At 39.3% G+C, this 25,717-nt stretch overlaps 1 protein-coding gene across 1 annotated transcript in view; it reads left to right on the forward strand.

The window, feature by feature from the left end:
• Positions 1-25,717, forward strand: part of ABI3BP (ABI family member 3 binding protein) — a 416,270-nt gene that overhangs the window by 379,619 nt on the left and 10,934 nt on the right. The window contains exons 68-70 of the mRNA XM_063457646.1: positions 15,532-15,611; positions 17,442-17,471; positions 22,941-23,102. Coding sequence (XP_063313716.1) covers positions 15,532-15,611; positions 17,442-17,471; positions 22,941-23,102 — 272 coding nt within the window. The remainder of the gene's footprint in view (positions 1-15,531; positions 15,612-17,441; positions 17,472-22,940; positions 23,103-25,717) is intronic.

Consider the following 25,717-nt stretch of genomic DNA (forward strand, 5'->3'; position numbering starts at 1 on the left):
TTACGGTGCTACGATTAACTGTGGAGGTTTTTACTCAAATGAGCATAATGTTTTCATTATTCACCTATTCATTGCTATCGATATTGTTAGTTATCCCTGCTGCTTGTTCAGTAACAGTATGTCTGTGGTACTTTATGTAATATTGTGCTGAATGCATATTACACAGTCTGATGTATTTACAATGAATGATGTCAGAAACACCCAAATGGTTGCACCATTTTTGTGAAGATAATTTGGTAAACGTACATAGTGTAAAATGATTAGCATTCAGTTTATACGTCCTATTGAGGGCAGCTCTTTTAAACTTACTGAATAATTCAAATGCGTTCTCCTGCCAAAAACTGTAATGAAAATGTATGTACAAATTACCCAGGGGTCGTCATATATTATGAAACACTTTAAACAAATTAGAAAGTAATATGTGAAAACAGTATAAATCAAGCTACAAGACCGAGTCCCTGTGTGGTACACATACCTACTGGACATTGTGTTTGTTAACTTTGGATGAATACCTACACTGTTCAAATATTTTTATCATTGCAACGTTCCTCTTAAATTGCAGTTGTTTCCTTCCAATGAAATAAAATATGCTCATGTCTGTACTCAATCCTCAGTTTACGGATCACAGTGTTAGGAGCTTGCGAGCTATGAAGCAGACCATTACCAAATGCAACAACAAAGTTAAAGGGAAATGAACACATACATGGAAATATGTCATTTTTGTGGGAGGACAATTGATCTATTATTTTTCACATAAGCAGCCGAGGCTTTGCAGTGTTACTTTCAACGTCGAATAAAAGTTAAAATCCACCTGTATGCTTATGCCATTCTTCCAACAGCACTTTGCAATTCCAAGGTTTTCAGTAGTCTGTCCAGGCTGTAGGCTGTTATTGCTTTAGAGCTATAGTAATTTGTATAGCATTTTTATGCGTTTGTTGTTTTTCCACATGTTAACTTATTGCAGATGAAGACTTTTTAAAGAATTATTTGCTTTCATTATCACCCACTGACAAATTGAAGATATAAGTTTACAATGTACCATTAAATTAAAAAGACTAGGCATCATAACCACTTAGTCTTATTTTGGCTAGGTGCCTGGAGTCCCCTAGCACTATCCCTTCATTTTAAGATGGTTTAACTCTGAATAAAGACCCATGGGTACCCTGAGCTAGGCTCCTCTCTGCATAGAAGCACTCGCATACGCTACAGTGGTCAGCACAAGGCTACGAGAGTCAGCTGAGCATTCACAATTTATTGCTGCCACCCATCATTGGTATGAACTGATATGGCTACTTGAGAGTTACAACCAGCCGTAGTTGGCATTAATTAATCTTTAAATGTAATGTCGTGCTGAGTTAGTATGGTAGAGTGAAAAAACATGGAGGAAGTGGTTATTTATAACTGTAAACAGAGAAAAGTCTTAAAAAGTCCTCAATCATTGAGACTCAAGCATTTACCCTGAGAGAGAGTGCCAAAAGCATCTGGCCCTATCACTGAAAGCAGTCCCCCTAGACTTTACCTAAATAGGTACCAGGTGAAAAGAATTAAGTTGATGCTTAAAGGAACACTATAGGCACCCAGACCACTTCAGCTCATTGTAGTGGTCTGGGTGCAGTATCTCTTTTGCACTTAGTTCTGATGTGATGGGAATTGTATGTAACATGTTTTTTTTTTAGACTTAAAGAAATAATGAGATGATTTTCAAGCACAACTTTATATTTTTAGTTTGTGTTTTTTTTTTGTTTGTTTTTTTGCATCTTCTGTGTCTTTGCAGCTCAGACTTTGGTTAATAGACCCCATAGTTTGTTTGTTTTGTTTGGTTTTGGGTTTATGTTTTTTCACAGATTTTATTTATTAGAAAACAACAAAAGTATATATGTAAATTTTGTACACAGATGCAGAAACAATAGAATAAACAGTGTACAATCGGGTTTGTAGACATAATCCAATGTAAACAAAAACTGAAACTACACCTTCACTTTCTCACTTTATTTCCTTTAAAATAATTCCACCATCAGAACATTGGTATTGAAAAAATAAAAAATAACTAACTACAAAAAAATTGTGTTGAGCATACAAGAGCATCTGTATACTATTTGGTCAAAGGGCCTAGAGACAAATTACGAGTCATACCAATTTCAACAAAAGACAATACAGGAGAAAGCAAAACAAGAGCAAGAGAGAAAACAGAGGATATTAGAAGAGAAGACAGAAGAAATTAGTGAGAAGGTAATACGAGAAACATCAGTGACAAAAGGAAAGATTAGCACACTGGTGAAAAGTGAAATCTGAAAACACTTATATTGGGGAGAGAAGAAAAGAAAAGAGAGTAGAAAAAAATAGTGGGACGGAGTATACCAGGGATTGGAGCATACCAAGCAGTAAAAATATTTGTATTGGTTATATGTGGTATTTAACCAATCTAGTAAAACCAAGATAGTCTTGAAGCAGTATGGGATAGTCAGGAGGCAAAAAGTATGGATTTTATAATGCAGCTGGTCAGTGGAAGTTGCTGTTTTGCATTATATACATTAACCCCTTAAGGACACATGACATGTCTGACATGTCATGATTCCCTTTTATTCCAGAAGTTTGGTCCTTAAGGGGTTAAAGGAACACTATAGTCACCTAAATTACTTTAGCTAAATAAAGCAGTTTTAGTGTATAGATCATTCCCCTGCAATTTCACTGCTCAATTCACTGTCATTTAGGAGTTAAATCACATTGTTTCTGTTTATACAGCCCTAGCCACACCTCCCCTGGCTATGATTGACAGAGCCTGCATGAAAAACAAAAAAAAACTGGTTTCACTTTCAAACAGATGTAATTTACCTTAAATAATTGTATCTCAATCTCTAAATTGAACTTTAATCACATACAGGACGCTCTTGCAGGGTCTAGCTAGCTATTAACATAGCAGGGGATAAGAAAATCTTAATTAAACAGAACTTGCAATAAAGAAAGCCTAAATAGGGCTCTCTTTACAGGAAGTGTTTATGGAAGGCTGTGCAAGTCACATGCAGGGAGGTGTAACTAGGGTTCATAAACAAAGGGATTTAACTTCTAAATGGCAGAGGATTGAGCAGTGAGGCTGCAGGGGCATGTTCTATACACCAAAATTGGTTCATTAAGCTAAAGTTGTTCAGGTGACTATAGTGTCCCTTTAACTCAGTTTGCTATTTACAGAGCATGATGGGTATTTTTTTCCCCTGAAATAAATATGTAATATGTGTCTTGTGTCCCACCCATTAACAGCACAATCATTTGTAGAACAGCCAATAACACTGTGAAAACAGAATAACCCAAGTTACTAATAAATATTTTTAGTCTTACCTTGGCAACATTTGCAAGAAACACACTGAGAGAGTGGCTGGGGACAGTTCCCTAGTAGCATTCAGCGCTGTCCACATCATATGTCCACTCCTCTCCTTCCCCTCTTAGCAGGCAGAAGCTCCTGTTATGCAGTCTGGGACAGAGAAAATGGTGAGTGTAGAGTGTAGTGAGTGTAGAAGAAATGGCACATGCCATACTGTATAGTCACTCAGTCTACACGTGGGTTCCTCTGGATTACTCTTAAGTTCCCATACCTAAGTCCCTTTGCCAAATCAAGATCATGTGAAGAGTACTCTTAAAAATATATTTATTTATTCACTTACTTATTTAAATCAATGGGCCTTTTCCATGGGTCCTGAGCCTGAAGCATCATCTCTATATATTCCAACCCTGAGTGGGGGATCAGACTGCAGAAATAGTCATGGTAGAAACAACATTTTTTTTTTTTTTCAAACACCCGCTTATTATTCCCTGCCACATTGACAGATTTTATTTTTATATTACAAACATAAACTGAGGGGACACTGCCCCCTCCTGTCCCATCCTTTCTCCACTGACTTGCACTACTAACTCTGTTATCAGCTCCCCTCCTCCGGACTATTATTGACATGACAATAGAAGCCTCAAAAGGTTCAGTTGTAACACTAAACCCCTAAAATGAACCCTTCAATGCTACCTTAAAAGGGGAGCAGGAGAGTTGTTTTCTAGGGTCCTCATGTAGCAGGAAAGATATCAGAGTTTGCAGGAATCTATGATCTGCAAACTTTCTTTGTCTTAGGGATGAGCATAACCACCTAGCAAAGCTAGTGGGTATGCGGCAGCCTCCCGGAGTCAAATGCCAGAGCTGAAAAGGCTCGTGCTGTGCATCTGCACAGCAACAGCCTTTCAGCCAATCAGGTAATCAGGAGAGCCGTGCTGAGCGAGGGAATCCTGATTGCCTCAGATTTTTAAAATTGGGAAACTGCGGATGATTAGCACATCCCATGAAGTACTAAGGATAAATATTTCCCACAGTGTACAGGAATATAATTAAACATCTAAACACAAAATAAATCAATTCAAATTGCCAATAGTACAGGGTAACATAAAAATGTTTAATAAATCATGAAGACATATAAGATAGACTTGAAACTTTGTATAAAACAGCTGAGCTGAAAAACAAGGCAACAATGTATAGCAAAGGAAAGTATCAAATGAACACTGGTACCATTCATCATAAATTGCAACAAAATAAGTTCAATAAAGACAAAATAAATGTTGTAACAAGTCCCAGCAAACAGATTCTTGATGCAGGGAGTCCAGGAGAATATCAAACTGACGAGACTACTAGCATCCAATCCTCCTACTTAGGTGATCCTTGGTTTGTTGGTCTTGTCTTGGAGTACGGCTATAGTCTGTAAAAAACAAAACAGAGAACAGTATTCAAAAGGCTGAATAAGCACCAAATAACCTTATGTTTTAGAAAAACAAACTACCACCCGCAGGCAATACCCTTAACTTGGAGGAGGGTGGGACGGGCGCTATTATGCTCATCCCTAAGGCAAAGAAAGTTTGCAGATCATAGATTCCTGCAAACTCTGATTTGTCCTCCGGTAGGCATAACCACCTAGCAAAGCTAGTGGGTAGAATAGCACACACCTGGGGGTGGTCCTAAGAAACTGAAGGTGTTCAACTTCTGATGGCCTCCAGTAAAATCTAACAAAGGTTTTACTGGACAACCATTTCGCAGCTTTCAAGATAGTAGGGAGAGGAAGGCCCTTTCCTGCTGCTTTAGTAGCCGAGGCTCCCCTAATTGAATGGCTTTTGAACACAGAAACATCAATACCAGCCGAAGACATGGCGGAAAGTATCCAGCCTCTAATTGTATTAACCTTGGCTGGACGGAAGGGATTCCTTGATGTAATGAATAATTGACTGATATCATTTCTAAATACAGCAGAAAGTTGAAGGTACAATTGTAACAAACTGACTAAACATAAGCCTGGTTCGGAAGGATCTTGGACCAAGTCCAATTCTACCGGACCAGGAGAAAAATTGGATGTTTTTTGTCTGCCTTTTGTATAATATGGAAACCTCCTGGACAACCAATGATCTGAAATATGGATTTGAGTTAACTCTGCTTCTCTAGCTGCCAGGGCCAAGGACAGCAGAGAAGCAAACTTAATAGCAGTCCATCTTAAATCAATTTTAGCATTATCCAAAGGCTTTAGGAAATTTAATAAGACATCTACATCCCAAGTAGATGTGTAGCGTGGGGTATATGGGTGGCAGATGGCTAACCCTTTTAATAATCTCAAATACAGGGCATCCTGAGTAAGGTTGGGGATCAGGAAGTTTAAAGCAGATCCATAGGTCTTGATTGAACTGACAGATAAACCAGAATGGAACTTAAGGGTAAGAAATTCTAAAGCCAATGGAACGGTATCAAATCCCTGTGTGTTAGACAGAAAAGAAACCTCCCATTCTTTGAATTCCTCGATCATCTTTCTATATCTAACCCTCTACGTCTTAAAGATGTCTTAATATCCAACCTGATCCGATAAAAGGGGATGTGTTAACAGCCTACCAGGGCTGCGATCCTCATTAGCTGCGGGAGCTTGAGCAGAAGATCGCTGGTTCCCTGAAAGCAGTCCACTGTCATGCCCAATGGGATCTTGGTTCCCCTGACTAACTGATGGATCAAGGGATACCAGGGTCTGGAGGTCCATACTGGATAAACGAGAACTAAGCTCTGCACCCTGTCCCTGTGGATCTTCTCCAGAACTTTCATCAGTAAAGATGGAGGGGGGGGGGGAAGCATAAGGGTCTGGAACATCCATCCATTGGAAAGACACTGCATCCATTTTCCAAGCTCCCTTTGTCCAGGTCCGGGAGACGAACCTCGGAGTTTGTGCAGATGTTTGGGATGCAAACAGATCTACCTGCCTCTGGCCAAAATTGCTTTCTATCCGTTGGAAAAGGAGAGTCTGCAAGATCTAGAGCCTCTAAACAAAGACCCCTTGATCTTGTGCCCCCTCTGTGGTTTATATAAGCCACCGCTGTCCTGTTGTCCGATTGGACTTTTACCGACGTCAGTGATTGGTTTAGAGGAACTAGGCCCTGGAGAGCTAATTTTATAGCTCATAACTCCAAGATGTTTACATGGAGGTGACTCTCTTGGTCTGACCAAATTCCTCTTATGGCGTTCTGGGCTGTAAACGCACCCCAACCGTGACTTGAGGCATCTGACGTCAGAGTGACTGCCACAGGCTACTCTAAAAAGGGACGAGGAAGTGGAATTTCAAACTCCAGAATGGACTTCAATTCTTCTCTGACCTTCTTGGGGAGAACAAATTTTGATTCCCAATGGCCACCCTGTCTTAGTCAATTCCCTAAAAACAGCTGACTTCTTCTGCAAAGTAAGGGGGAATTGTTGTATGCTGGTGTTAAAGCTATTAATTTCCCATAATCTTTCCTAGGTCTCTCAAGGACCAACTCTGGTGCCTCAGAGATGAGTTCAGATGTACCAGTAATTTGTCCCATTTGTCTTGAGGGATTCCTAGAGACATAGTCCTGGTGTTCAGTATGAAACCCAGAAAGAGGATGCTTTGAGTGGGAATTAGGACTGATTTCTGTAAATTTACTACAAATCCTAGGTCTTGTAAAAGGGAAGCAAGGAAATCCCTTTGAGAAGTAAGGGCTTCCCCATCTGGGTGCATGAGCAGGATGTCGTCTTGATAGTACAGACACATGAAACCTTTTAGTCTGACATGAGCTATCACTGATTTCATAATTCTGGAGAATGTGTATGGTGCGTTGGATAGGCCAAACACCATAACGGTCCACTGCCACACTTGTCCTTTCCACTGAAACCTGAGAAAACGGTTTGTGGACTGAATGGAAGGCATCTTTTAGGTCTAACTTTATGCAGAAAAAAGCTTTCTGTACTAAGCCTGGAAGATTTGATAAACCCTCCATCCTGAACCTTTTCCTTTTGATGAAAGTGTTCAGAGACCTCACGTTTAGGACCGATCTCCAGGAACCGTCTGATTTTGGGATTGGTAACCATGGGCTGACCCATTCTGTAATAGACATGTCTGCCAACTCTATGTTCCCTTGACTTAAAGCTAAGGAAAGGGAGGCATTTAGCAGTGGGTTTTCTTTTGGAAGCTGAACCGCCTCTGGAATGCGCTCCTCTGCCACCGCCTGGGAGCTTGTGTCTTCCACTGTAGTGGCGGTACTGGGCCTGGTGAGAGGCTTCTCTGGACGCTCCTGCAGCCCTATAGGGGCGACCCTCTGTCCGTAAGGGCTTTTTGTAGCTAGGGACGGACTTCTTGAGTTCTGAAAATGATCTCCTTGCCTTGTAACGGCCTTTAACCTGCTGAATGAACGAGGGACCGAATAGGTAAGAATCCTCCAAATTTGGGAACTCATGCGAATTGGGGGCTAGGTCGGACAGACCTGCTGCATGGAGCCAGCGGGATCTGCGGATGTTTGATATGTAATTAAAGGATTGGCCAATAATTAGCACTGCCCTGCCAGATGCTTTTAAAAGAGCCATCTTAGATGCCAACAGAGATGAAGCGGAAGGTTTCTCAGCATTGCCTTCTTTTTCTGCCTTATCCAACATCAGTAATAGTGGGCCCACAGCATCAGCAATTTTGAACTGTATATTGCGAAAAGTCTGGTCTGTGGGATCAGAGGATACGCTGCTCCCTGTGATAGATAACAGAGCAGGATCTACCTCTGGGGCCATTAAAGCCTGAATGTTCGGGATACCAATGTGGTTCCTGAGGAGAAGGTCATCCTCCTTAACCAAGGGGGATCTGAAGGCTAGTTTAGCGGAATCTCTAACCTCAGAATCGTGCTCCATAGCCCATCTGGAGTGAAATAATTTTGATTGGAGAGTCTTTCCTAGGAGACTTACTCTGGCCATCTGAACATTGCTTAGCTTCCCTAGCTCAGTGGAAGCTGCTGAACGTACCACTTCCTCGGATTCCCAGTCTATTTCTGGAGAGCCGTATCTGGAACTGGAACGGCTTTGGGAGGAAGAGTGAGCGAACGCTCTAGAAGAGGAAGGAGAGGGACTATCTAACCTCCAACGAGATTTGTCCTTTTTCTCTGGAAGGATAGATCCCTGGCAAGGAAAGCTCTTTTATGGAGCTTTCTAACATTGATGGGGCTGCCTTCAATGTTAGAAAGCTCCATAAAAGAGCTTTCCTTGCCAGGGATCGATCCTCTTCATCTTCTGAGGAGGATTTGGTCCCAGTTTTAAGTAAAAAGAATAAATGAAGGCGGCTTGTCTCTTCCGCCAGTTCCTCGTCTGAGGAATTCTCTGCTCCTCCTTCCCCTCATACTCGTTTGAGTAAGTGTAAAATTAAGGGGACAGGACCCCAAAAAAGGAATAGCGTGTTTCCCTCGTTTGAGCACCAGAAACACCTTCCAGAGAAAAAGGACAAATCTCGTCTGAGGTTAGATAGTCCCTCTCCTTCCTCTTTTAGAGCGTTCGCTCACTCTTCCTCCCAAAGCCGTTGAGCGGGCACATAGAGCCCTCAGGGCCAAGAGAGCGGCGGACAGGGGACCTCGAGATGTGATTGTGCGGTTCCTCTCCTTCCAGACAAAAGAAGCCGTTCTGAGGTGTGGTAGAGATCGCCCGATATCTCATAACGGGGCGGAAACAGCCTTATACCAGGATCTCACCAGCTGAAGCTCAACAGAAGATGGGTGTTGCAACAGGACAATGACCCAAAGCATAGAAGTAAATCAACAACAGAATGGCTTAAACAGAAGAAAATACGCCCAGTCAGAGTCCTGACCTCAACCCGATTGAGATGCTGTGGCATGACTTCAAGAAAGCGATTCACACCAGACATCCCAAGAATATTGCTGAACTGAAACAGTTCTGTAAAGAGGAATGGTCATGAATTACTCCTGACCGTTGTGCGCATCTGATCTGCAACTACAGGAAACGTTTGGTTGAAGTTATTGCTGCCAAAGGAGGTTCAACCAGTTATTAAATCCAAGGGTTCACATACCTTTTCCACCTGCACTGTGAATGTTTATATGGTGTGTTCAATAAAAACATGGCAACATTTCATTTTTTTGTGAGTTATTAGTTTAAGCAGACTGTGATTGTCTATTGTTGTGACTTAGATGATGATCAGATCACATTTTATGACCAATTTGTGCAGAAATCCATATCATTCCAAAGGGATCACATACTTTTTCTTGCAACTGTATACACAAGGCATCAATTTTGCTTTGGATATTAATAGTATAATTTACTATTGACATTAGACTTTGAGACATTTTTTTTGAGTCAACTCATTCCCACACTAACCACATATTAGAGGGCTTTTAAATATCATGATTCAAGGAGGGGAGCTATATCCAGATTTCAAGCTATGTTACAATAGAGCTTGGGAGAGAAATAGGGACGAAAGCCTCAATGAAAAGTCGTAGAGGAAGATTTTTTTTAAAACTGTCATAAGAATCTAACTGCATTACAATAAAGGACGATGACTACAAAAGCATCTCTACTTGGTACCTTAATCCAGTGATGCTCAAACAGTTTAACCCAGATCTCTCCCGTCTTGGTTTTAGAAGCTGTAGAAAGAGAAGCACTTGCTTCCACATATGGTGGAAATACATCACTTCTTGTTGCCTTCAATCTGTGAATGATCTTCTGTCATCTATTCATTCCCACACTGCTGTCATCTGCAGAAATTTTCAAGGGCTGCCCCATTCCTTTGGAATTCCCTACCCCATGCCATCAGACTCTCTCCTAGCCTCCAGTCCTTTGAGAAGCTTATTCTCTTCCTGGGTGATGCTTTTCTCCTTATAAATGTCCTCTTCAGTTCCCTCACTACCATAGTCCAGTTCATTCTCTTTCCTACCATTGTTTCTTGTTCCACAACTTTTACTAACTTATTTTCACACTGGCATCTTATTCATCGGTTCCCCCCACCCCTCTGACATGCTGTTATTCCTCTTGTGTGTCTATAACCCTTGCTCATTGATTCAAACCTCATTTGAGCAGGGGATTCTTCACCTCTTGTCTCTTTTGATTTGTGTATGTCATTTCAAATATCCCCTGTCTATAATTATAAAGTACTGCAGCATATGCTGGGGCTATATAATTGCTAGTACCGGTAATAACAATAAAAGAATAATATGGTGGACTTGTGTTGGGATTAATACTTTGTGGAAGAGAGTTTTTGCTCTCCTTAGTCCTTTTCTCCAACTGACTATTAAATCTGACACTGGCACTGCAATATTGAAAGCCACTGACTCCGCGATTGATGAGATAAACTATTCAGCCTTTGTTTGTCCTTTTCCTACCTATTTTTCTGTCATTCTCTTTGTCTTGTTAGTATTGTCCTTTTGTATTAAGAACTAGTTCGGTGTCATGCGTCATTTGTTTCTTGTTTAACATTTACTATTGTAGACTTTATTGTCTTGTTTCTAGTTCACTTCACTTTTTTAATAATCTTCCATTTTCATTGAGCTTTCTATGTGGTTTGAAGTGGAGCGCATTTTTTCTAATATAATATATCTAATCTAATCAATCTAATTTTAAGGAGAATTAGATTTTTGCATTTAGCTTGAATAATAATCCTATATGATAAATAAATAAATAAATAAATGTTTAAAATGAAACATGAGTGTGCACTAGAGGTGTGCAGTAACAAGAAGAGACACCGAAACTGAAGAGCACCTACTTCCAAATGTTATTTTTTTTTTTTTTTTTAAAGACAGATATATACAGATATTTACATTAAAACCATTAGAGTAAAATAGTAGAAATGTTGTCTTGTCATTGTGTTGTGTAAGGGGCAAAATTTTTACAATATGTATTGTTAAATGGATCTGCAGAATAAAAAGATGGAATAATGGACATTCCTAATTATATAGAACGTTTTGGGTATTTTTACAAACAGTCCCCAAATGCAAACTGATCCAGTATCGTTATGCCTTGTGTTTTAGTAGATGGAAATAGTATTCACACGTTGATTTAAAGCTTAAATAAAGCCACTCATATTGTTAGCAAAGGTTTATTGTGATCAGAGATATAATGTATTCTATAATTCTATCTACACTTGCAAACAAGGCCTAGTTTATGCTCACCTGACTTGTATTTGCTTACCCATATTACATACTGAATCCACAGGGATAAAACTTTACCATTTGTGGAGTATAAACTCAGTTAAACTTTGTTAAATGTTATAAATATATAATGGAAATGATTCACAGTGATGATTTCGGTGTCAAACACGCGCCAGATGCAAGTGGAATTTTGGATTGTAAATGTAATCATAATACAAGTTTTAACAATCATAGATTGTCTCGTTATAACAAGTGTTCCATTTTGTGCAGCTGGCATCGCAGAATAACTTCACCCACTTTATTTCACTAACGTTATTTTTCTTCCTCTTTACATAAAATAAAACTGAGCTTTTTCTTCCTTGCTCCATAATGCATAATTGTTTCGAAACATTTACTATGATTTGGGGAATAAATTAAATTAGAGATTTAACAAAGTTATTTTTCTGTGACTTGACTACTCCATATAGTTTTCAATCTTACACATAATGCTGGATAGTCTAGGCCTACGACATGTACATAGAGAATACGTTTTTCATAATTTTTTTTTTAGTTTTTTTATGTGAGTCCACAAATAATGCAAAAGGTATGTTTTGCACATTTACTTTTTCTATGTATTATTAATTACATTATAATGTTTTATGTGGCTATATGACTGTGAACCGATATGTATTGCAGTATAATGTAAGACTTTTGTAGTGGACTTTATTTCACTTTATTATATTTGTTATTGAACTATCAATAGCTTACACTGATTCATTTCCCTGCTCCCTTAAGTCTGAAGCATTTCTGACCTAAATGACTCATATAACTCAAGCAGTTATACAAGGCTTACACAAAAACATGGTAGATAACTCTCTGATCTGTGCCGCCCTCTTTTTTCTGTATTGGTGTAATACCCTCCTTGTTGCTTTAACAACCAGACTTAAAGATCTGTTTTGACTTCTCTGCCTCACTCCCAATTTTGCTTTTCTAAAAGTTTGTTAGTCCAGTATAACGAGCGTTAAAATATACTACAATACAGTTATTGTTAAAAAAATCCACCAAATTAAACTAAAGAAATGCGCCAAATTATGTGGTACCAATATAATTTCATCATTCTCTAAAATAAGAATTGTGTTTGCTCTTGATGAAAATAACTTATGTTATTTGAGTGTTAAATATGGCAGCAGCAAAATGGGTATCAAAGTTGGGTTCAGCAAACTTTAAGATGAGATAATTTGAGGAATTACTCTGCCAATATGTACTCAGCTCATTATTGAGGAATCACACTCACAATGTCAACATGAGAAGAGGTTCTAGCATCTAAGTATCCTCTTAACAGAAAGATGATGCTTAAGAACACCTTTATTGCAAATTCTGCTTACTTTAGACTTTTGTATCTCCTGCACTGTTAATAGCTTGCTAGACCCTGCAGGAGCCTACTTTGTTTGATTAAAGTTCAATGTACAGAGCAGGAGATAAAAACGTTTAAAGTTAGTTACATCTGATTGAAAATGAGACCATTTTGTTTTCATGCAGGCTGTGTCAATCACAGCCAGGGGAGGTGCGACTAGGAATGCATAAACCGAAACAAAATGGCAGAGAATTCAGCAGTGAGACGTCAGATGCATGGTCTATACACTAAAACTGTTTAATTATGCTAAAGTTGTTTTGTTGACCATTTATCCCTTTAATATGGGCAGGGCCATCTTTAATGCTGACTGGACCCTGGGCAAGCATTAGCTTGGGCCCCCTGGTCCCCTCCCGCCCACCTTCTAGCATGAAAACAAGCCTTCCACCCAAAGACACACACAAAAAAAAACCACACACATAGATCGTAGACTTAGCCACACTTATTTTTTACCTAGTGAAAATACACACACAGACACACATGCAGATGCAAACACTGACACAAATGCAGACTCACACATGCACAGGCTTAGACATACACAGGTACATACATCTAAATACACAGCCAGATACACAGACACACAGGTGCATACACAGATACACACTGGCACACATACAGATATACAGATACTCACTAACAAACATGCAGACACACACTAAAACACAGATAAACAGACAAAAACACCCTGACATATATGCAGATACAGACAATAACACACATACAGATACATACACGGACACACATGCAGTTACACAAACACACACTAAGACATACAGACACACATACTGACACATATTCAGATACAGAGACAGATACACAGGGGCACACACTGACACACATGCAGATACACAGACACACATACAGACACACTGGCACACATGCAGGTACACATACACAAATACGCATACAGAGACTCATACAGACACACAGATACACATATAGACCGATACACACAGATACACAGACACATGCATACACACATAAAGACAGCTATAAACACAGAAACACACATACAGATACACAGATATACATACAGATAGATATACACACAGACACACAGACCCGCATGCATATACACATACAGACAGATACACACACAAACAGACACATGCACAGACAGATATACACACAGAAACACACAGATACACATACAGTCAGATACACACACAGACTGATAAACATACAGATAGATATACACACAGACACACAGACCCACATGCATATACACATACAGAAAGATACACACACAGACACATGCACAGACAGATATACACATATAAACACACAGATACACATACAGTCAGATACACACACAGACTGATAAACATGCAGACAGATACACACACACAGACATACACACATACAGACAGATATACACACAGAAACACACAGATACACACACAGACTGATAAACATGCAGACAGATATACACACAGACACACAGACCCACATGCATATACACATACAGACAGATATACACACACAGACTGATACACATGGAGACAGATATACACACACAAACAGACATACATGGAAAATATACAATTCAGTCACCCTCCTGTTTCCTACCTTTTGGCTGCAGGAGGGTGACTTACCTGTGGTCCAGTGGCTGTCTGAGGCTGTTGGGAGTTGAGCTCTCTCCCAGTCCGCGCTCCTCCTCTCTTCCTCCCTCCCGCGCGGCATTCTCTGTGTTAGCTAGGAGGAAGTGACTGCACTTCCTCCTAGTGCTGACCTCATCACTGGGGGCCTGGTCGCGCTGGTAAAGAGCTGCAGCACTGACCGGGCCCCTGCAGACTCATTGCCATCGGGTGGCCCTAAGAGCATGGGCCACCCGATGGGGCCCATCATCGTGCGGCCCGCAGTGAACTGCCCGCACGTACCACAGCGACCGGCGGGCTCAAGGGGCAGCTGCTTTGGGCCCCCTAGGAATGACAGGGCCCGGGGCAGTTGCCCCTTTTGCCCCGCGTTAAAGACGGCCCTGAATATGGGGTTATGGGGCATAAACTGTAAACATCTAAAGTGAATGCGAATCTAAAATCCAAGTGTACAAGCAAAACGCAATCTGCCAAAATAAAGGTTACATGAAAAGGTTCTGCTAAGGGAAATCGACATTATTAATTGTACTAATCATGCCCAGTTATCAAATATATATTTATTTATGTATTTATTTTTACTATATCAACTATGTTTCTTTATGATTTGGCCACTCACTGTAATAAATCGTGCAAAAAAGTGGAGATATTTTCAGTTGGGGTTTTCCCCCAGGTTTAGTGAACTAACGTTTTAATATTTTTTTTTTATCTGCATGTCATTCTATTTTGCATTGACATGTCTGTGAAGTAGTTACAAGCTTTCCCTTGTTTGCCATCCACATTTATAATATCCATCATAAATATTCAGTGAAATATTTACTCCAAGATAAATTCAACACATTGTTTCTTTAATGCATTTTAAAAAGAGTGCATTATAATTTATGTTTAAACTATGCATTAAAAACAATATGAAAGTTATACTAACTTGTTCCAGCATTTCCTACAAAACTCCATGATGTGCAAAATGCTCAGACAGCTGAATAATCTCCCGGATGCTAAAATACCTATGTACAAGCAATACCTTTTTACATCATACTAGTTGACTGGAAATTTATGTAATACAAAATGATTTCAATCAGGAGGAATGTTTTGGTGTCATCACTAACATTTTATTATATTTTGGGTTTTTAGTTATGAATTCCACGTGATTCCAAAAAATCCTCTTGGAGAAGGTCCTGTTAGCAACACTGTGGAATTCAACACAGAATCAGGTAATTTAATAAACTTGCTATATGGCACATGTCTCTGCTGTGAGTTGTTGACTGCACTGCACAGGAAAAAAATGCACTGTGCTTACGAGTCTTAACTGATAATGTTTCATCTTTTTAATTGTAGTGGTACACAAGCTGTGTGACATATATAAGATATGAGAGAAACTTAATGGTCCAGTCCAGGGCTAGGCAATCTTCAGCTTTCAGGTGTTGTGGACTAAATCTCCCATAATGCTCTTGCATCCATAATGCCGGCAAAGCATCAGGGGAGATGTAGTTCACAACACCTAGAGTGCCGAAGGTTGCCTACTGTGGTCTAGTCATTATATCAGTGGTTCTTAAAGGGTTACTTTAACTACCATAACCATGGCAGCCCACTGTAGTGGTTATGCTGGTAGGACTCTGGCGCTGTTCCCCGGTATGCTGTTGCTCTCTTACCTGGGCACCTCATCTCTTCTTCAGCAGCCTTATTACATCTAGCTTTTGTAGAGCTTCAGAAGCAGGACGTCGATCCTGCTGCTCATTCATTGGCTGAACGCATCATTTATGCCTCCAGCAGCAAAGGGGTTAAACTCGGTATGGGTGTCATTTCATAGCTAAATGTTACACATACAGAAGCGAGGCACCATGACCACTTAAAATTACTGAAGGGGTCATGGTAATTGTAGTAACCCTTTAACCATTTTAGTTCATGGTCACAAATTATGAATGCGGCATTAGTTTGGTAACTCATTCTTCAGATCAAAAATCTACACAATGACCCATTATACCAAGTGTCATACAGGGAGCCCCCTTCTTCCACACAGACATATTTGGTATTACCCCACTTATATAACACATGTATAATTAACCATGCACACATACATAAATAGTCAATCTTTGGTAAATGAGTGATTGAATCCATAGCAAAATTCTGACATTTTTTATTTATGATTGCATCTCAGAACTTACAGTAATGTGCAGAGAGCATCACAGAGCTCCACAGCAACCTCGAGGGGCCGGTACCGTAAAGCATATCAGTATGGTGTGAATGCACTGTAATTGTGCACATGTGTTAACGGAGACAAGCTGATCACATGAAACTTGTTTTATATGTACTGACATGGGATACAAAATACTTGAAATAACAGAGAATATTTACAAACCCTATCTCAGAAAAATTATAACTAAAACCCCAATCATTTTTACAGCATGCTGTTCCATTGGATATCTACAGACAGCTGAATATTTTCAAGTATAGTTTAGAAATATTAGGCACTGTGGGAATCCATAAGAGAATTGGGTTCCATAGCAACGTCTCCAGCTGATTGCACATCTGGATATAATCATCACGTGCTGAGCATTATGTTGAAATTATGTGCACATGTGGTGAGCATGTCAAGTCATTGAATTAAAGGTGTATGATTATGACAAGCAATTTAAGTTTTTGGAGAGTGTTTTAAATAGATAAAATTGGCACTAACTACATATCCCGTGTCACATGCATACTATAAGGCTACGTACCACAAAAACACTTATAGAGGCCACAAACACAAACGGGATTCTGACAATCACAGGGCATGTAGAAAGCAGACGTTTTCTGTTGTGGATGCAAAAAAAGGAATCTTTATTCAAAAAATTTAAAAAGCAAGGTTTCGTTCTGCTTGGCACCTCTAGAAACACTAACTTACCTGTTGCTTATTTGCACCTTAATAAAGTTTCCTGAACAACTGAAGCATTACCCTTTAATTATTCCAAAATGCTTAATTATATGCATACTAAACATTAACATATTTGACTTCTTAATAATTTCTCACTATTAGTATATTCAATAATTCTTCTTTTCTGCAGCGGATCCGAGAGTCAGCGAGCCTGTTAAAGGTAAGATGCAGCTGTTTCTATATATGTGGTTTTGATCATTACTGTAAATAAACCGACATCTTTATCAGTTTAGAAAAAACAAGCCAGAACAAAATAATAATAATTGCCTGTAGTTCATATTTTAAAATGAAAATAGATGAATGTGAATGAGCCCAGTAAATGTCACGTACAGCCGTTTAATCCATACCACCCAAGTGTGCCAGTTTAGGACAGTCCCTGTTTTAAAGCACCCATCCCTCTGTCCTTATTTTGTCGGAGCTCAGTATTCTTTGTGTGTGTGAATTTATTTGAGAGCTCTACAGCAGTGATATAGTAACATGTCTTTAAACTGCAATGAATATGTTTAGAAACCAGTCTGTGTAAATAATATACATTGTTATTATTCTTAATTACATTTTAGTTGCATACATTGTTATTTGTAGGTCAACTATAACTTCTAAGTATAGTTCGCCCCTGGATACAACCCCTCCCACATACCTAATACTAGAGTGTCTATCTTTGTCCGTTTTAAATATTGGGAGGCATTGTTTAAGCCAGAGATGACCAAAAGGTAGATCCCCAGATGTTGTGGAACTACAAATCCCAGCATGCTTTGCGTGCCTTTAGAATGACAAAGCATCATGGAAGATGTAGTTTTAAAACATCTGGGGATCTACCTTTTGGGCACCCCTGGTTTAAACCATTGAGTTTCGCTCCCACAGTAATCTTCATCGTAATTCCCAGAGCTTCTCCTACCTAACCTGTGAAAGACCACCAGTGGTTGTGGAGTAAGACAACCAATTCTGTTTGATAGAATACTGATACAACCATACTATAAATGGTTACACGTTACAGTCATACACACTACGCAACAGAAAAAGCCCCGCTGCTTTTATTGTCCATGAAAAGTACATTGTACACATAAAAATGTCAGGACTATTAGTATTTCATTTTTTTGTTATCTTTATATTAGAAAGCAGTCATGTATCAAAATGTTCTGGAGACTTTTCAAAGGGGAACTACAGAACTCTGCGAATATAACAAAGATTTAAAGGCCTGACAGTACAAAGAGGAGAATTCCTTGCAATGCATCAGCAGTGTTAATGAGATCTGGAAATTTACTTTGTGATGTGCAATCCTGCATTACATGTGTGCACAAGACATACGATTTGTTTAATAAAACAAAATATACAGTTCCCACCTTTCTGTGGAGCATTCCCAGCATGCAAGTTTTCGAGTAAACCAATTATATCCTTCCTAATAGATGTAAGCATAGGCTGCAGGACAGGATTAATTTCATAAAATATATAATTCATACATTTACTATTAAAAAAAAAAAGGATTATTTAAAATATACAAATCATATTTACAGTAGAGAGAAGAGATTACACGTGTATGTTAATTAAATATGTATTCCTCTGGATAAGTTACATATATTCCTGAGGGAAAGAAAGTGGGCACTTTACACATCGTTAGTTTTGTTTACATAAATAGACACTCCACTGCCAAAAAAGTTTTTTTTTAGTGTTTAGTAGATATACTCCAAATGAATACATGCATGCATTTATTTATTCATTTTTTCATTAATATCCTCGTGAGACCCAGCCCATTAACTTGTGTCCTCTGTACTAGACATTTCGTTCACATGCATCTCCTTTTATTCTTTTGAGCTACTCTATCAATACATGTACATAGGTAGAGGGTAAATGTGTATGGGCATAACCTTAACCCACCAATAACACCCCAACCCATATTGCCCGAAATAACAACCAACTTGCATTTGGAGAAAATAGGCCACAGCTTTATTAAAATATAAGTATATAAATCTTTAGAATTCAACTTTATAACATAAAACATTATATATAGATAATTTACTCAGTAAATAAATATCCAGCACTGAGTACCACCTTCCAAACCAAAACATAACTTAGGGCAGCTGCCCTCCCCCCTCGTTACAACCAGCAAAAGGCCTTTTCCTGGGCCTTCCATCCACGTAATGCTAACCACTAGCCGATTATTGGCTCAGTGGGCATGTCTGTTATACATAACTGTAACTGAGGTTAGGGGAGGGACAGCCCTACTTATCCACTTTCCACTGACCACTTGTCCAACCCACAGTTGACAAGGGCCAAATATATTGCCACACGATCACCCCAACACCAAAGCCATGGCCTCCTCCAATGCAACCTGCCATGCTAAATTAAACAAATCCAGCCCTACCTTCGTATGGTGGATCCCATCACCCCTAAAATACATCACTCCGTTTTGCTCTAAGATGCGGTGACACACCATGAGCCCCCCCCCCCATTCCCTTCACAAAATTAGAAATCTCTTTATTCAGGCTGATCCTGCTCCGTTCAAGAGCCTTGGGGTCCCTAGCCCCCCTCCAATAATTCGGGGATAGCATGTCTGTTATACATAACTGTAACTGAGGTTAGGGGAGGGACAGCCCTACTTATCCACTTTCCACTGACCACTTGTCCAACCCACAGTTGACAAGGGCCAAATATATTGCCACACGATCACCCCAACACCAAAGCCATGGCCTCCTCCAATGCAACCTGCCATGCTAAATTAAACAAATCCAGCCCTACCTTCGTATGGTGGATCCCATCACCCCTAAAATACATCACTCCGTTTTGCTCTAAGATGCGGTGACACACCATGAGCCCCCCCCCCCCCCCCCCCATTCCCTTCACAAAATTAGAAATCTCTTTATTCAGGCTGATCCTGCTCCGTTCAAGAGCCTTGGGGTCCCTAGCCCCCCTCCAATAATTCGGGGATAGCACCTCGGACCAAAGAATACAAAGCCTCAGGAACAGGAGAGATAACTTGGTCAGATCCTTCTGGATCAGATCCCACACCGGAAAAGTGCCAAGATGAATCAAGAGCACATCAGGAACGCCGAGTAGGCGAGCCAAATGGACCAATTCAGGCAACAAGTGCTCCCAACTCATCCCCTGGGAACCGAACCAACAGACCTCTGCCACCAGTGGCGACAGACCAAGTTGTAGACCCCGGGACTAACTTCAGCCCTCTGCTCAATAAATGTAGGGATGGCCTAGATATGGAAGGGGTTAGCAGAGTTTCTAAGGGAAGCGGTAGGAGACAGCTGCCTAACACTACTACCAACCATCCCCCCACCTCGGGAGGGGAAACCTCTGCCCCCCGGGAAACACCCTGCCGCCTACTTACCAGCCTGGAGGGCCGTCCACCACTCCAGCCGCCTGGGCCGTGGGTCACACATGGCAGGTCCACACATGATGATAGGGCCGCCGGAAAACACTCGGTGGCCTCGGAAGGTGATCCAGCCTGCACAGGAGCCGTGGACCAGCCAGTCTGGGAGGTAGGACTGTGGCTCCTGCTGCGAGGGGCTGGAGAGGAGGACTGGAAGCGGACGCGGGCTACAGCGGACTGTAGTAACAGGAGCCTCGCGGTGAGAGAAGCCTCGCAGCCACAGAGCAACAAATCCGCAAGGCCGGGCATGCACTCCTTAGCCCAGGAGAGCCCATAGCCTCCCCAGGCTCAGCTCGCCTCTTGGAACCCTCACAACCGCCAGGCGGGGATGCGTCAATCAAGCCAGCAGGTGAGCCTGCAGGTGCAGACCCCCATTTTGTAAGACCTCAGCACTGAGGTCAGAAAGGACAACTTTGATGTCCAAACCGAGACCCTGGCCGAAACAGCACTTGGCAAGCAGGTACAAAAAGTAATCAGCTACCATGCAATTACCAAGCTGTTCTCTTGTCTGCTGCCTTTGCAAAACCTCCACTTCCAACCCTACCCAAACATTCTGTGGTTGTCCAATCACAGAATTCCCAATGCAACTCAATGAGAAGTCTTTGCAAGGCATGGCTCCTGACATTAGCTCCAAGGAGCTAACCAAACCAGGAAACAACAGGACATGTTGTCTTGTTGAAAAGCCACAGGGGTGAAACCAGGTTAATTTATAAAAGCGTCAATTTCTAGTGAAATCTGCACTTTAAATAAAAAATTTTAAAAAAGGACACACTCTTCACACAGTGTTTTAGGCGACTGTAGAGCCCTGTTAAGGCTTAATTGTCAAAATAAATCCAGCAAATGTGAGGTACTTAAGAGAGAGGCTGAATTTAGAGAAAGGTCACAGAATATTCTGCCATCTGATATAGTACTGAAAAAAAGCAACACAAAAATTATCTGAATTACCTGAAATCAGAAAAGGATCCCTAGGCAGGTTATCTCTTCTTTCAGTACAGCAATAGTGAATGAGGCAAAGCGTGGCCAAGTGTCTTTATTGCCCTTGGCCCCTGTTTAACCACTGAGTGATAGGCAACCATCTTAGATCTCCTTATGATTTATCTGGCTATACCTGAAATAGCACCAATGTGGGCGAATGAGAGCAAAACTGGCCAGGGATTAATTCTTGCAGAATTCCAGATTTGTCTTTTAAAAAGTTAATTACCGGTAATTGGCTATCTGAATGAATAAGAAACCACCGGGCAGATTTACAAGAAATAACACACTATGAACTCATTCCCCCATTTCAGTAACCATACCCATAGTGATTTCAGTAGACTAGGAATATGATCTAATGGGAGCTCTTGTGTATTAAGGAGGTCAGTGAGTAAGCCCCATGAGGTGTGAAGTGGGTAGAATCGATCTGTGTTACTTCTGTGCTGATGCTGTGATTAAATAAAGCTCAAATAAGGCCATTATTGATTCCCTGATATTTTGATGTTCTTAGTGCCTCTGATATTTTATAGTCACCATCTTCGACATGATTTCAACATTCTCTCATTCACTTAGAATACCATGGAGAAAAGCATGTGAGGGCAGTCAGTCCCATTCTTGCATTTGAAGTCTTTAAACCCCACACTGCCACCCATCATAAGAGGAAATAATAGATGCCATGTTGCCAGGCCAACCTATGTATATTTTTTTATTTTCCTTACTTGAACTTAAACTGTATGAACTGATTAAAAAAAAAGGCTGAATCCAGTTTTTTTTTACAAGGGACTGTGCTTTTTAGCATAATATAATTCCATTCCTTTCTTTAATCACTTCACCTTTTCTTTTCCCTGGAGTTGCTCAAAATAGAAAAGTCTGAGGTTAGCTTGCATACAGCTAAGTGTTTTAGTCTTAATTCTTTTTCTCAAAGAATGAATTGCTACAAAGCAAACTTTCAAATTTGAAGCTAATTTCATAAATGTGAATCCAAAATATTTAATTGACATGTTTTAATTAAGAGTCAAAATATTTTATCATTTGAAGGCACATTCTGAGCACAGGAAAAGACACATTATGACATTTAGTAGCTTAGAGTATGCCAGTATGTATTTTATGTGTAGAGAATGTGGTGTGGGTTGTCTTAGAAAAAATTAATGTGCACAGTAAAGTTCTACTTGTATATTAAGGAATATATATAAATGATGGGTGGGTAGATGGAACAGTAATAGTTGCCATATTAATTTGTTTGCTGTATTAATTATTTTATGTCTTTAATTCCTCACACAGCTGGAAAAGATGCTATCTGGACAGAAATAAAATTTAAATCAGACTCCTATTCAGAATGCAGAGGGAAACAGTACGTTAAGAGGACCTGGTATAAGAAGTTTGTTGGCATTCAACTCTGTAACTCTCTGAGATATAAGATATACCTCAGCGATTCTCTTTCAGGTAAAATTAGGTTTCTTCAAATATTTCTTTATTTAATGTCTTTTTAAAAAAAAACAAAAAACAATACTCCATTAAAGGGACACTCTAGTCATCAAAACAACTTTATCTTAAATGTATTTATAACAACATCCTAAATGTATTTTGATTTAAATATATATGTATATTAATATCAAAATACAGTTAGAACAAATTTAAACCGCTTTATAATTTATTTTAATTTAATTTTATTTTTATTTTTAATTTAATTTTATTTTCATTTTTTTCAATGTATTTATTATTTGTATTTTGTATTTTCATATATATGTGTTTTCATATGAAACCAAGAGGGCTGCACTCACCTGAACATGCATACATTAAAGGGTGCTGCTGGGGCCCAAATATACAACATACAAAATATACAACATAAAAAATACACACTCTTACAAATTGTGATAGTTTTATTTAAAACACCTCACCTAGGCAAAAAATAATGGGTACCCCATTCTTGGCAGGTCCTATCCTAGTAGCAGCCTAATGCTTGCTCTTATGAGATTATTCCACTTACTTGGGAAATACTTCCTTACTGGGACTCTCTGCAAGTCAGAGCTAAATAGGGTCCTGGAATGAGGCACCTGTGACATGGAGGGTTGCAAAACCAAGGAGTTGGCCTGGACTCCCAAATATATAAATGAAACCAAGAGGGCTATATATAATTAACGTCATTCTAAGTGTATTTTAATATTAATATACATATATTTATAAATATATAAATCCTTGTTTGAAGTGCACTCACAGGACTCAGAATTATTTCAAATCGTGCTGTTTATTCAAAGCCCCAAATTTCCAGTAAATGGTGTCAACGTTTCAGTCCTCCAGGGACTTTTCTCAAGACAATTTGATACTGTAATTCATTACATTTAAATATACATTGTGAAGAGTTGATTGGAGGGTGAAAGGATGAAAGCGAGGTTCAATGAATCAAATGGAATGCGTATCACATGAGTAATCATGAATTACAAACAGCAATAGCTGTTGGTAAGTGAATCATTCATTAAATACGTGATATAGAGTGAACTACTCAAAGCAAATCAAAAAAGAAAAAATATATCTATACATATATACTATATATTTACAACAAAAAAACAATGTTATTAACCCCATATAGGGTACACGTGAGGGCTCAGAGTGATAGGTGCAGAATGCATGACTCATGCTCTAGTATATAAAAAAACAACAAAAATCTAAATCACAGAAAGTCTATTAACACCCACACTCCGGGTCCTAAACGTGTAACAGCATCAGGGATATAGCTCCAAACCAGGGTAAACTATAATCTAACAACACAGAATATGACACTAGCACTAGAAAATTGCTAGAATTATGCATCAATGCAATAGCGTGTAAGTTAAAAATCCACGATTAATTATAAAAATTAATGGTAGGCATGCACAATAGAATGTCGAAAAGATGAGTGTAGAAATTTAACTTGTAGTAAGATGTTAAATAATGTAACTTATCCCATAGAGGGCAGGCCATTACACATACAAGGATACATATATATATATATATATAATTAATTTTAAAATACACTTTTAATAATGGTCTATGTGTGTTTATGTGCATGTAAAAGTACTTAGATCATATATATATATATATAAATATATATATATATATAAAAGTATTTTTTTATGTACTTTTTAAACTTTCATTTAACTTTTTTAACTTTGTAAAACTCTTTTCAGGCACTAGGGGGACTGCCTGAAAGCTCAGGCAGGCCCCCTGCAGCCACTGCACAAGCCGGCTATTCCGGCCATGTGATTGTGAGGACCCCGCGATCACATGGCCCCGGTGGGCCGGATCGGGCAGTGGACTGTAGGGTCCCTTTAATTTAATAGGGCATTCTTAAAATGTATAATTTTCAGACAAATAATCAAATATGTCTTTAGAGAAGACTTGTCTGCAACTGAGTGCAGTCCACAGGTCATATTGCATTGACTGTGCAGGCAGCCTTAAATAACAAGTGGTACATAATTATGCATGGCAAGTAATATGGTCACATGACATCTAGATAATATTCTTGCAGACTTAGCTCTGAACACCTACGGTACTATATTGGCTTATTTCAGACTGTCAGGCTAGGTGTAATTATACTTCGTCCAATACATCCATATTATTATTATTACTACTACCACTATAAGAATAAATGGTAGTAATAATAGCAATCATGTAATATTAATAATATATTACTCAAGGAAATAAAAACCTTTATTTTTTTTCTTTTATACTGTTGGTGATACAACATATTTAATAAATATGAACATATTACCTATTTCACATCAAAATAACCTACATTTCGAGGTTTGCTAAAACCTCTTTTACTGATAAAAAAAAAAGATATTTTGGTTGCTTTACTTCGTGCTGTTTGGTCACCAATAATCTGTAATAACCAACACACACACACACACACACACACACACACACACGAGTTGTGGTATATATAATATATTAGTATGTCTTGCTAAGCCACTTTTTCCCCTAGAGACCTGCTTCCCTGCTTTTCTGTTACTTTTCTAGCTTTTCATCATAATTAATATCTTCCATTCCTTTATTTAGTTGTAGCATGTACTTGTACTTGC

The sequence above is a fragment of the Pelobates fuscus genome, chromosome 1 (assembly GCF_036172605.1).
Source record: "Pelobates fuscus isolate aPelFus1 chromosome 1, aPelFus1.pri, whole genome shotgun sequence".
NCBI classification, from domain to species: Eukaryota; Metazoa; Chordata; class Amphibia; order Anura; family Pelobatidae; genus Pelobates; species Pelobates fuscus.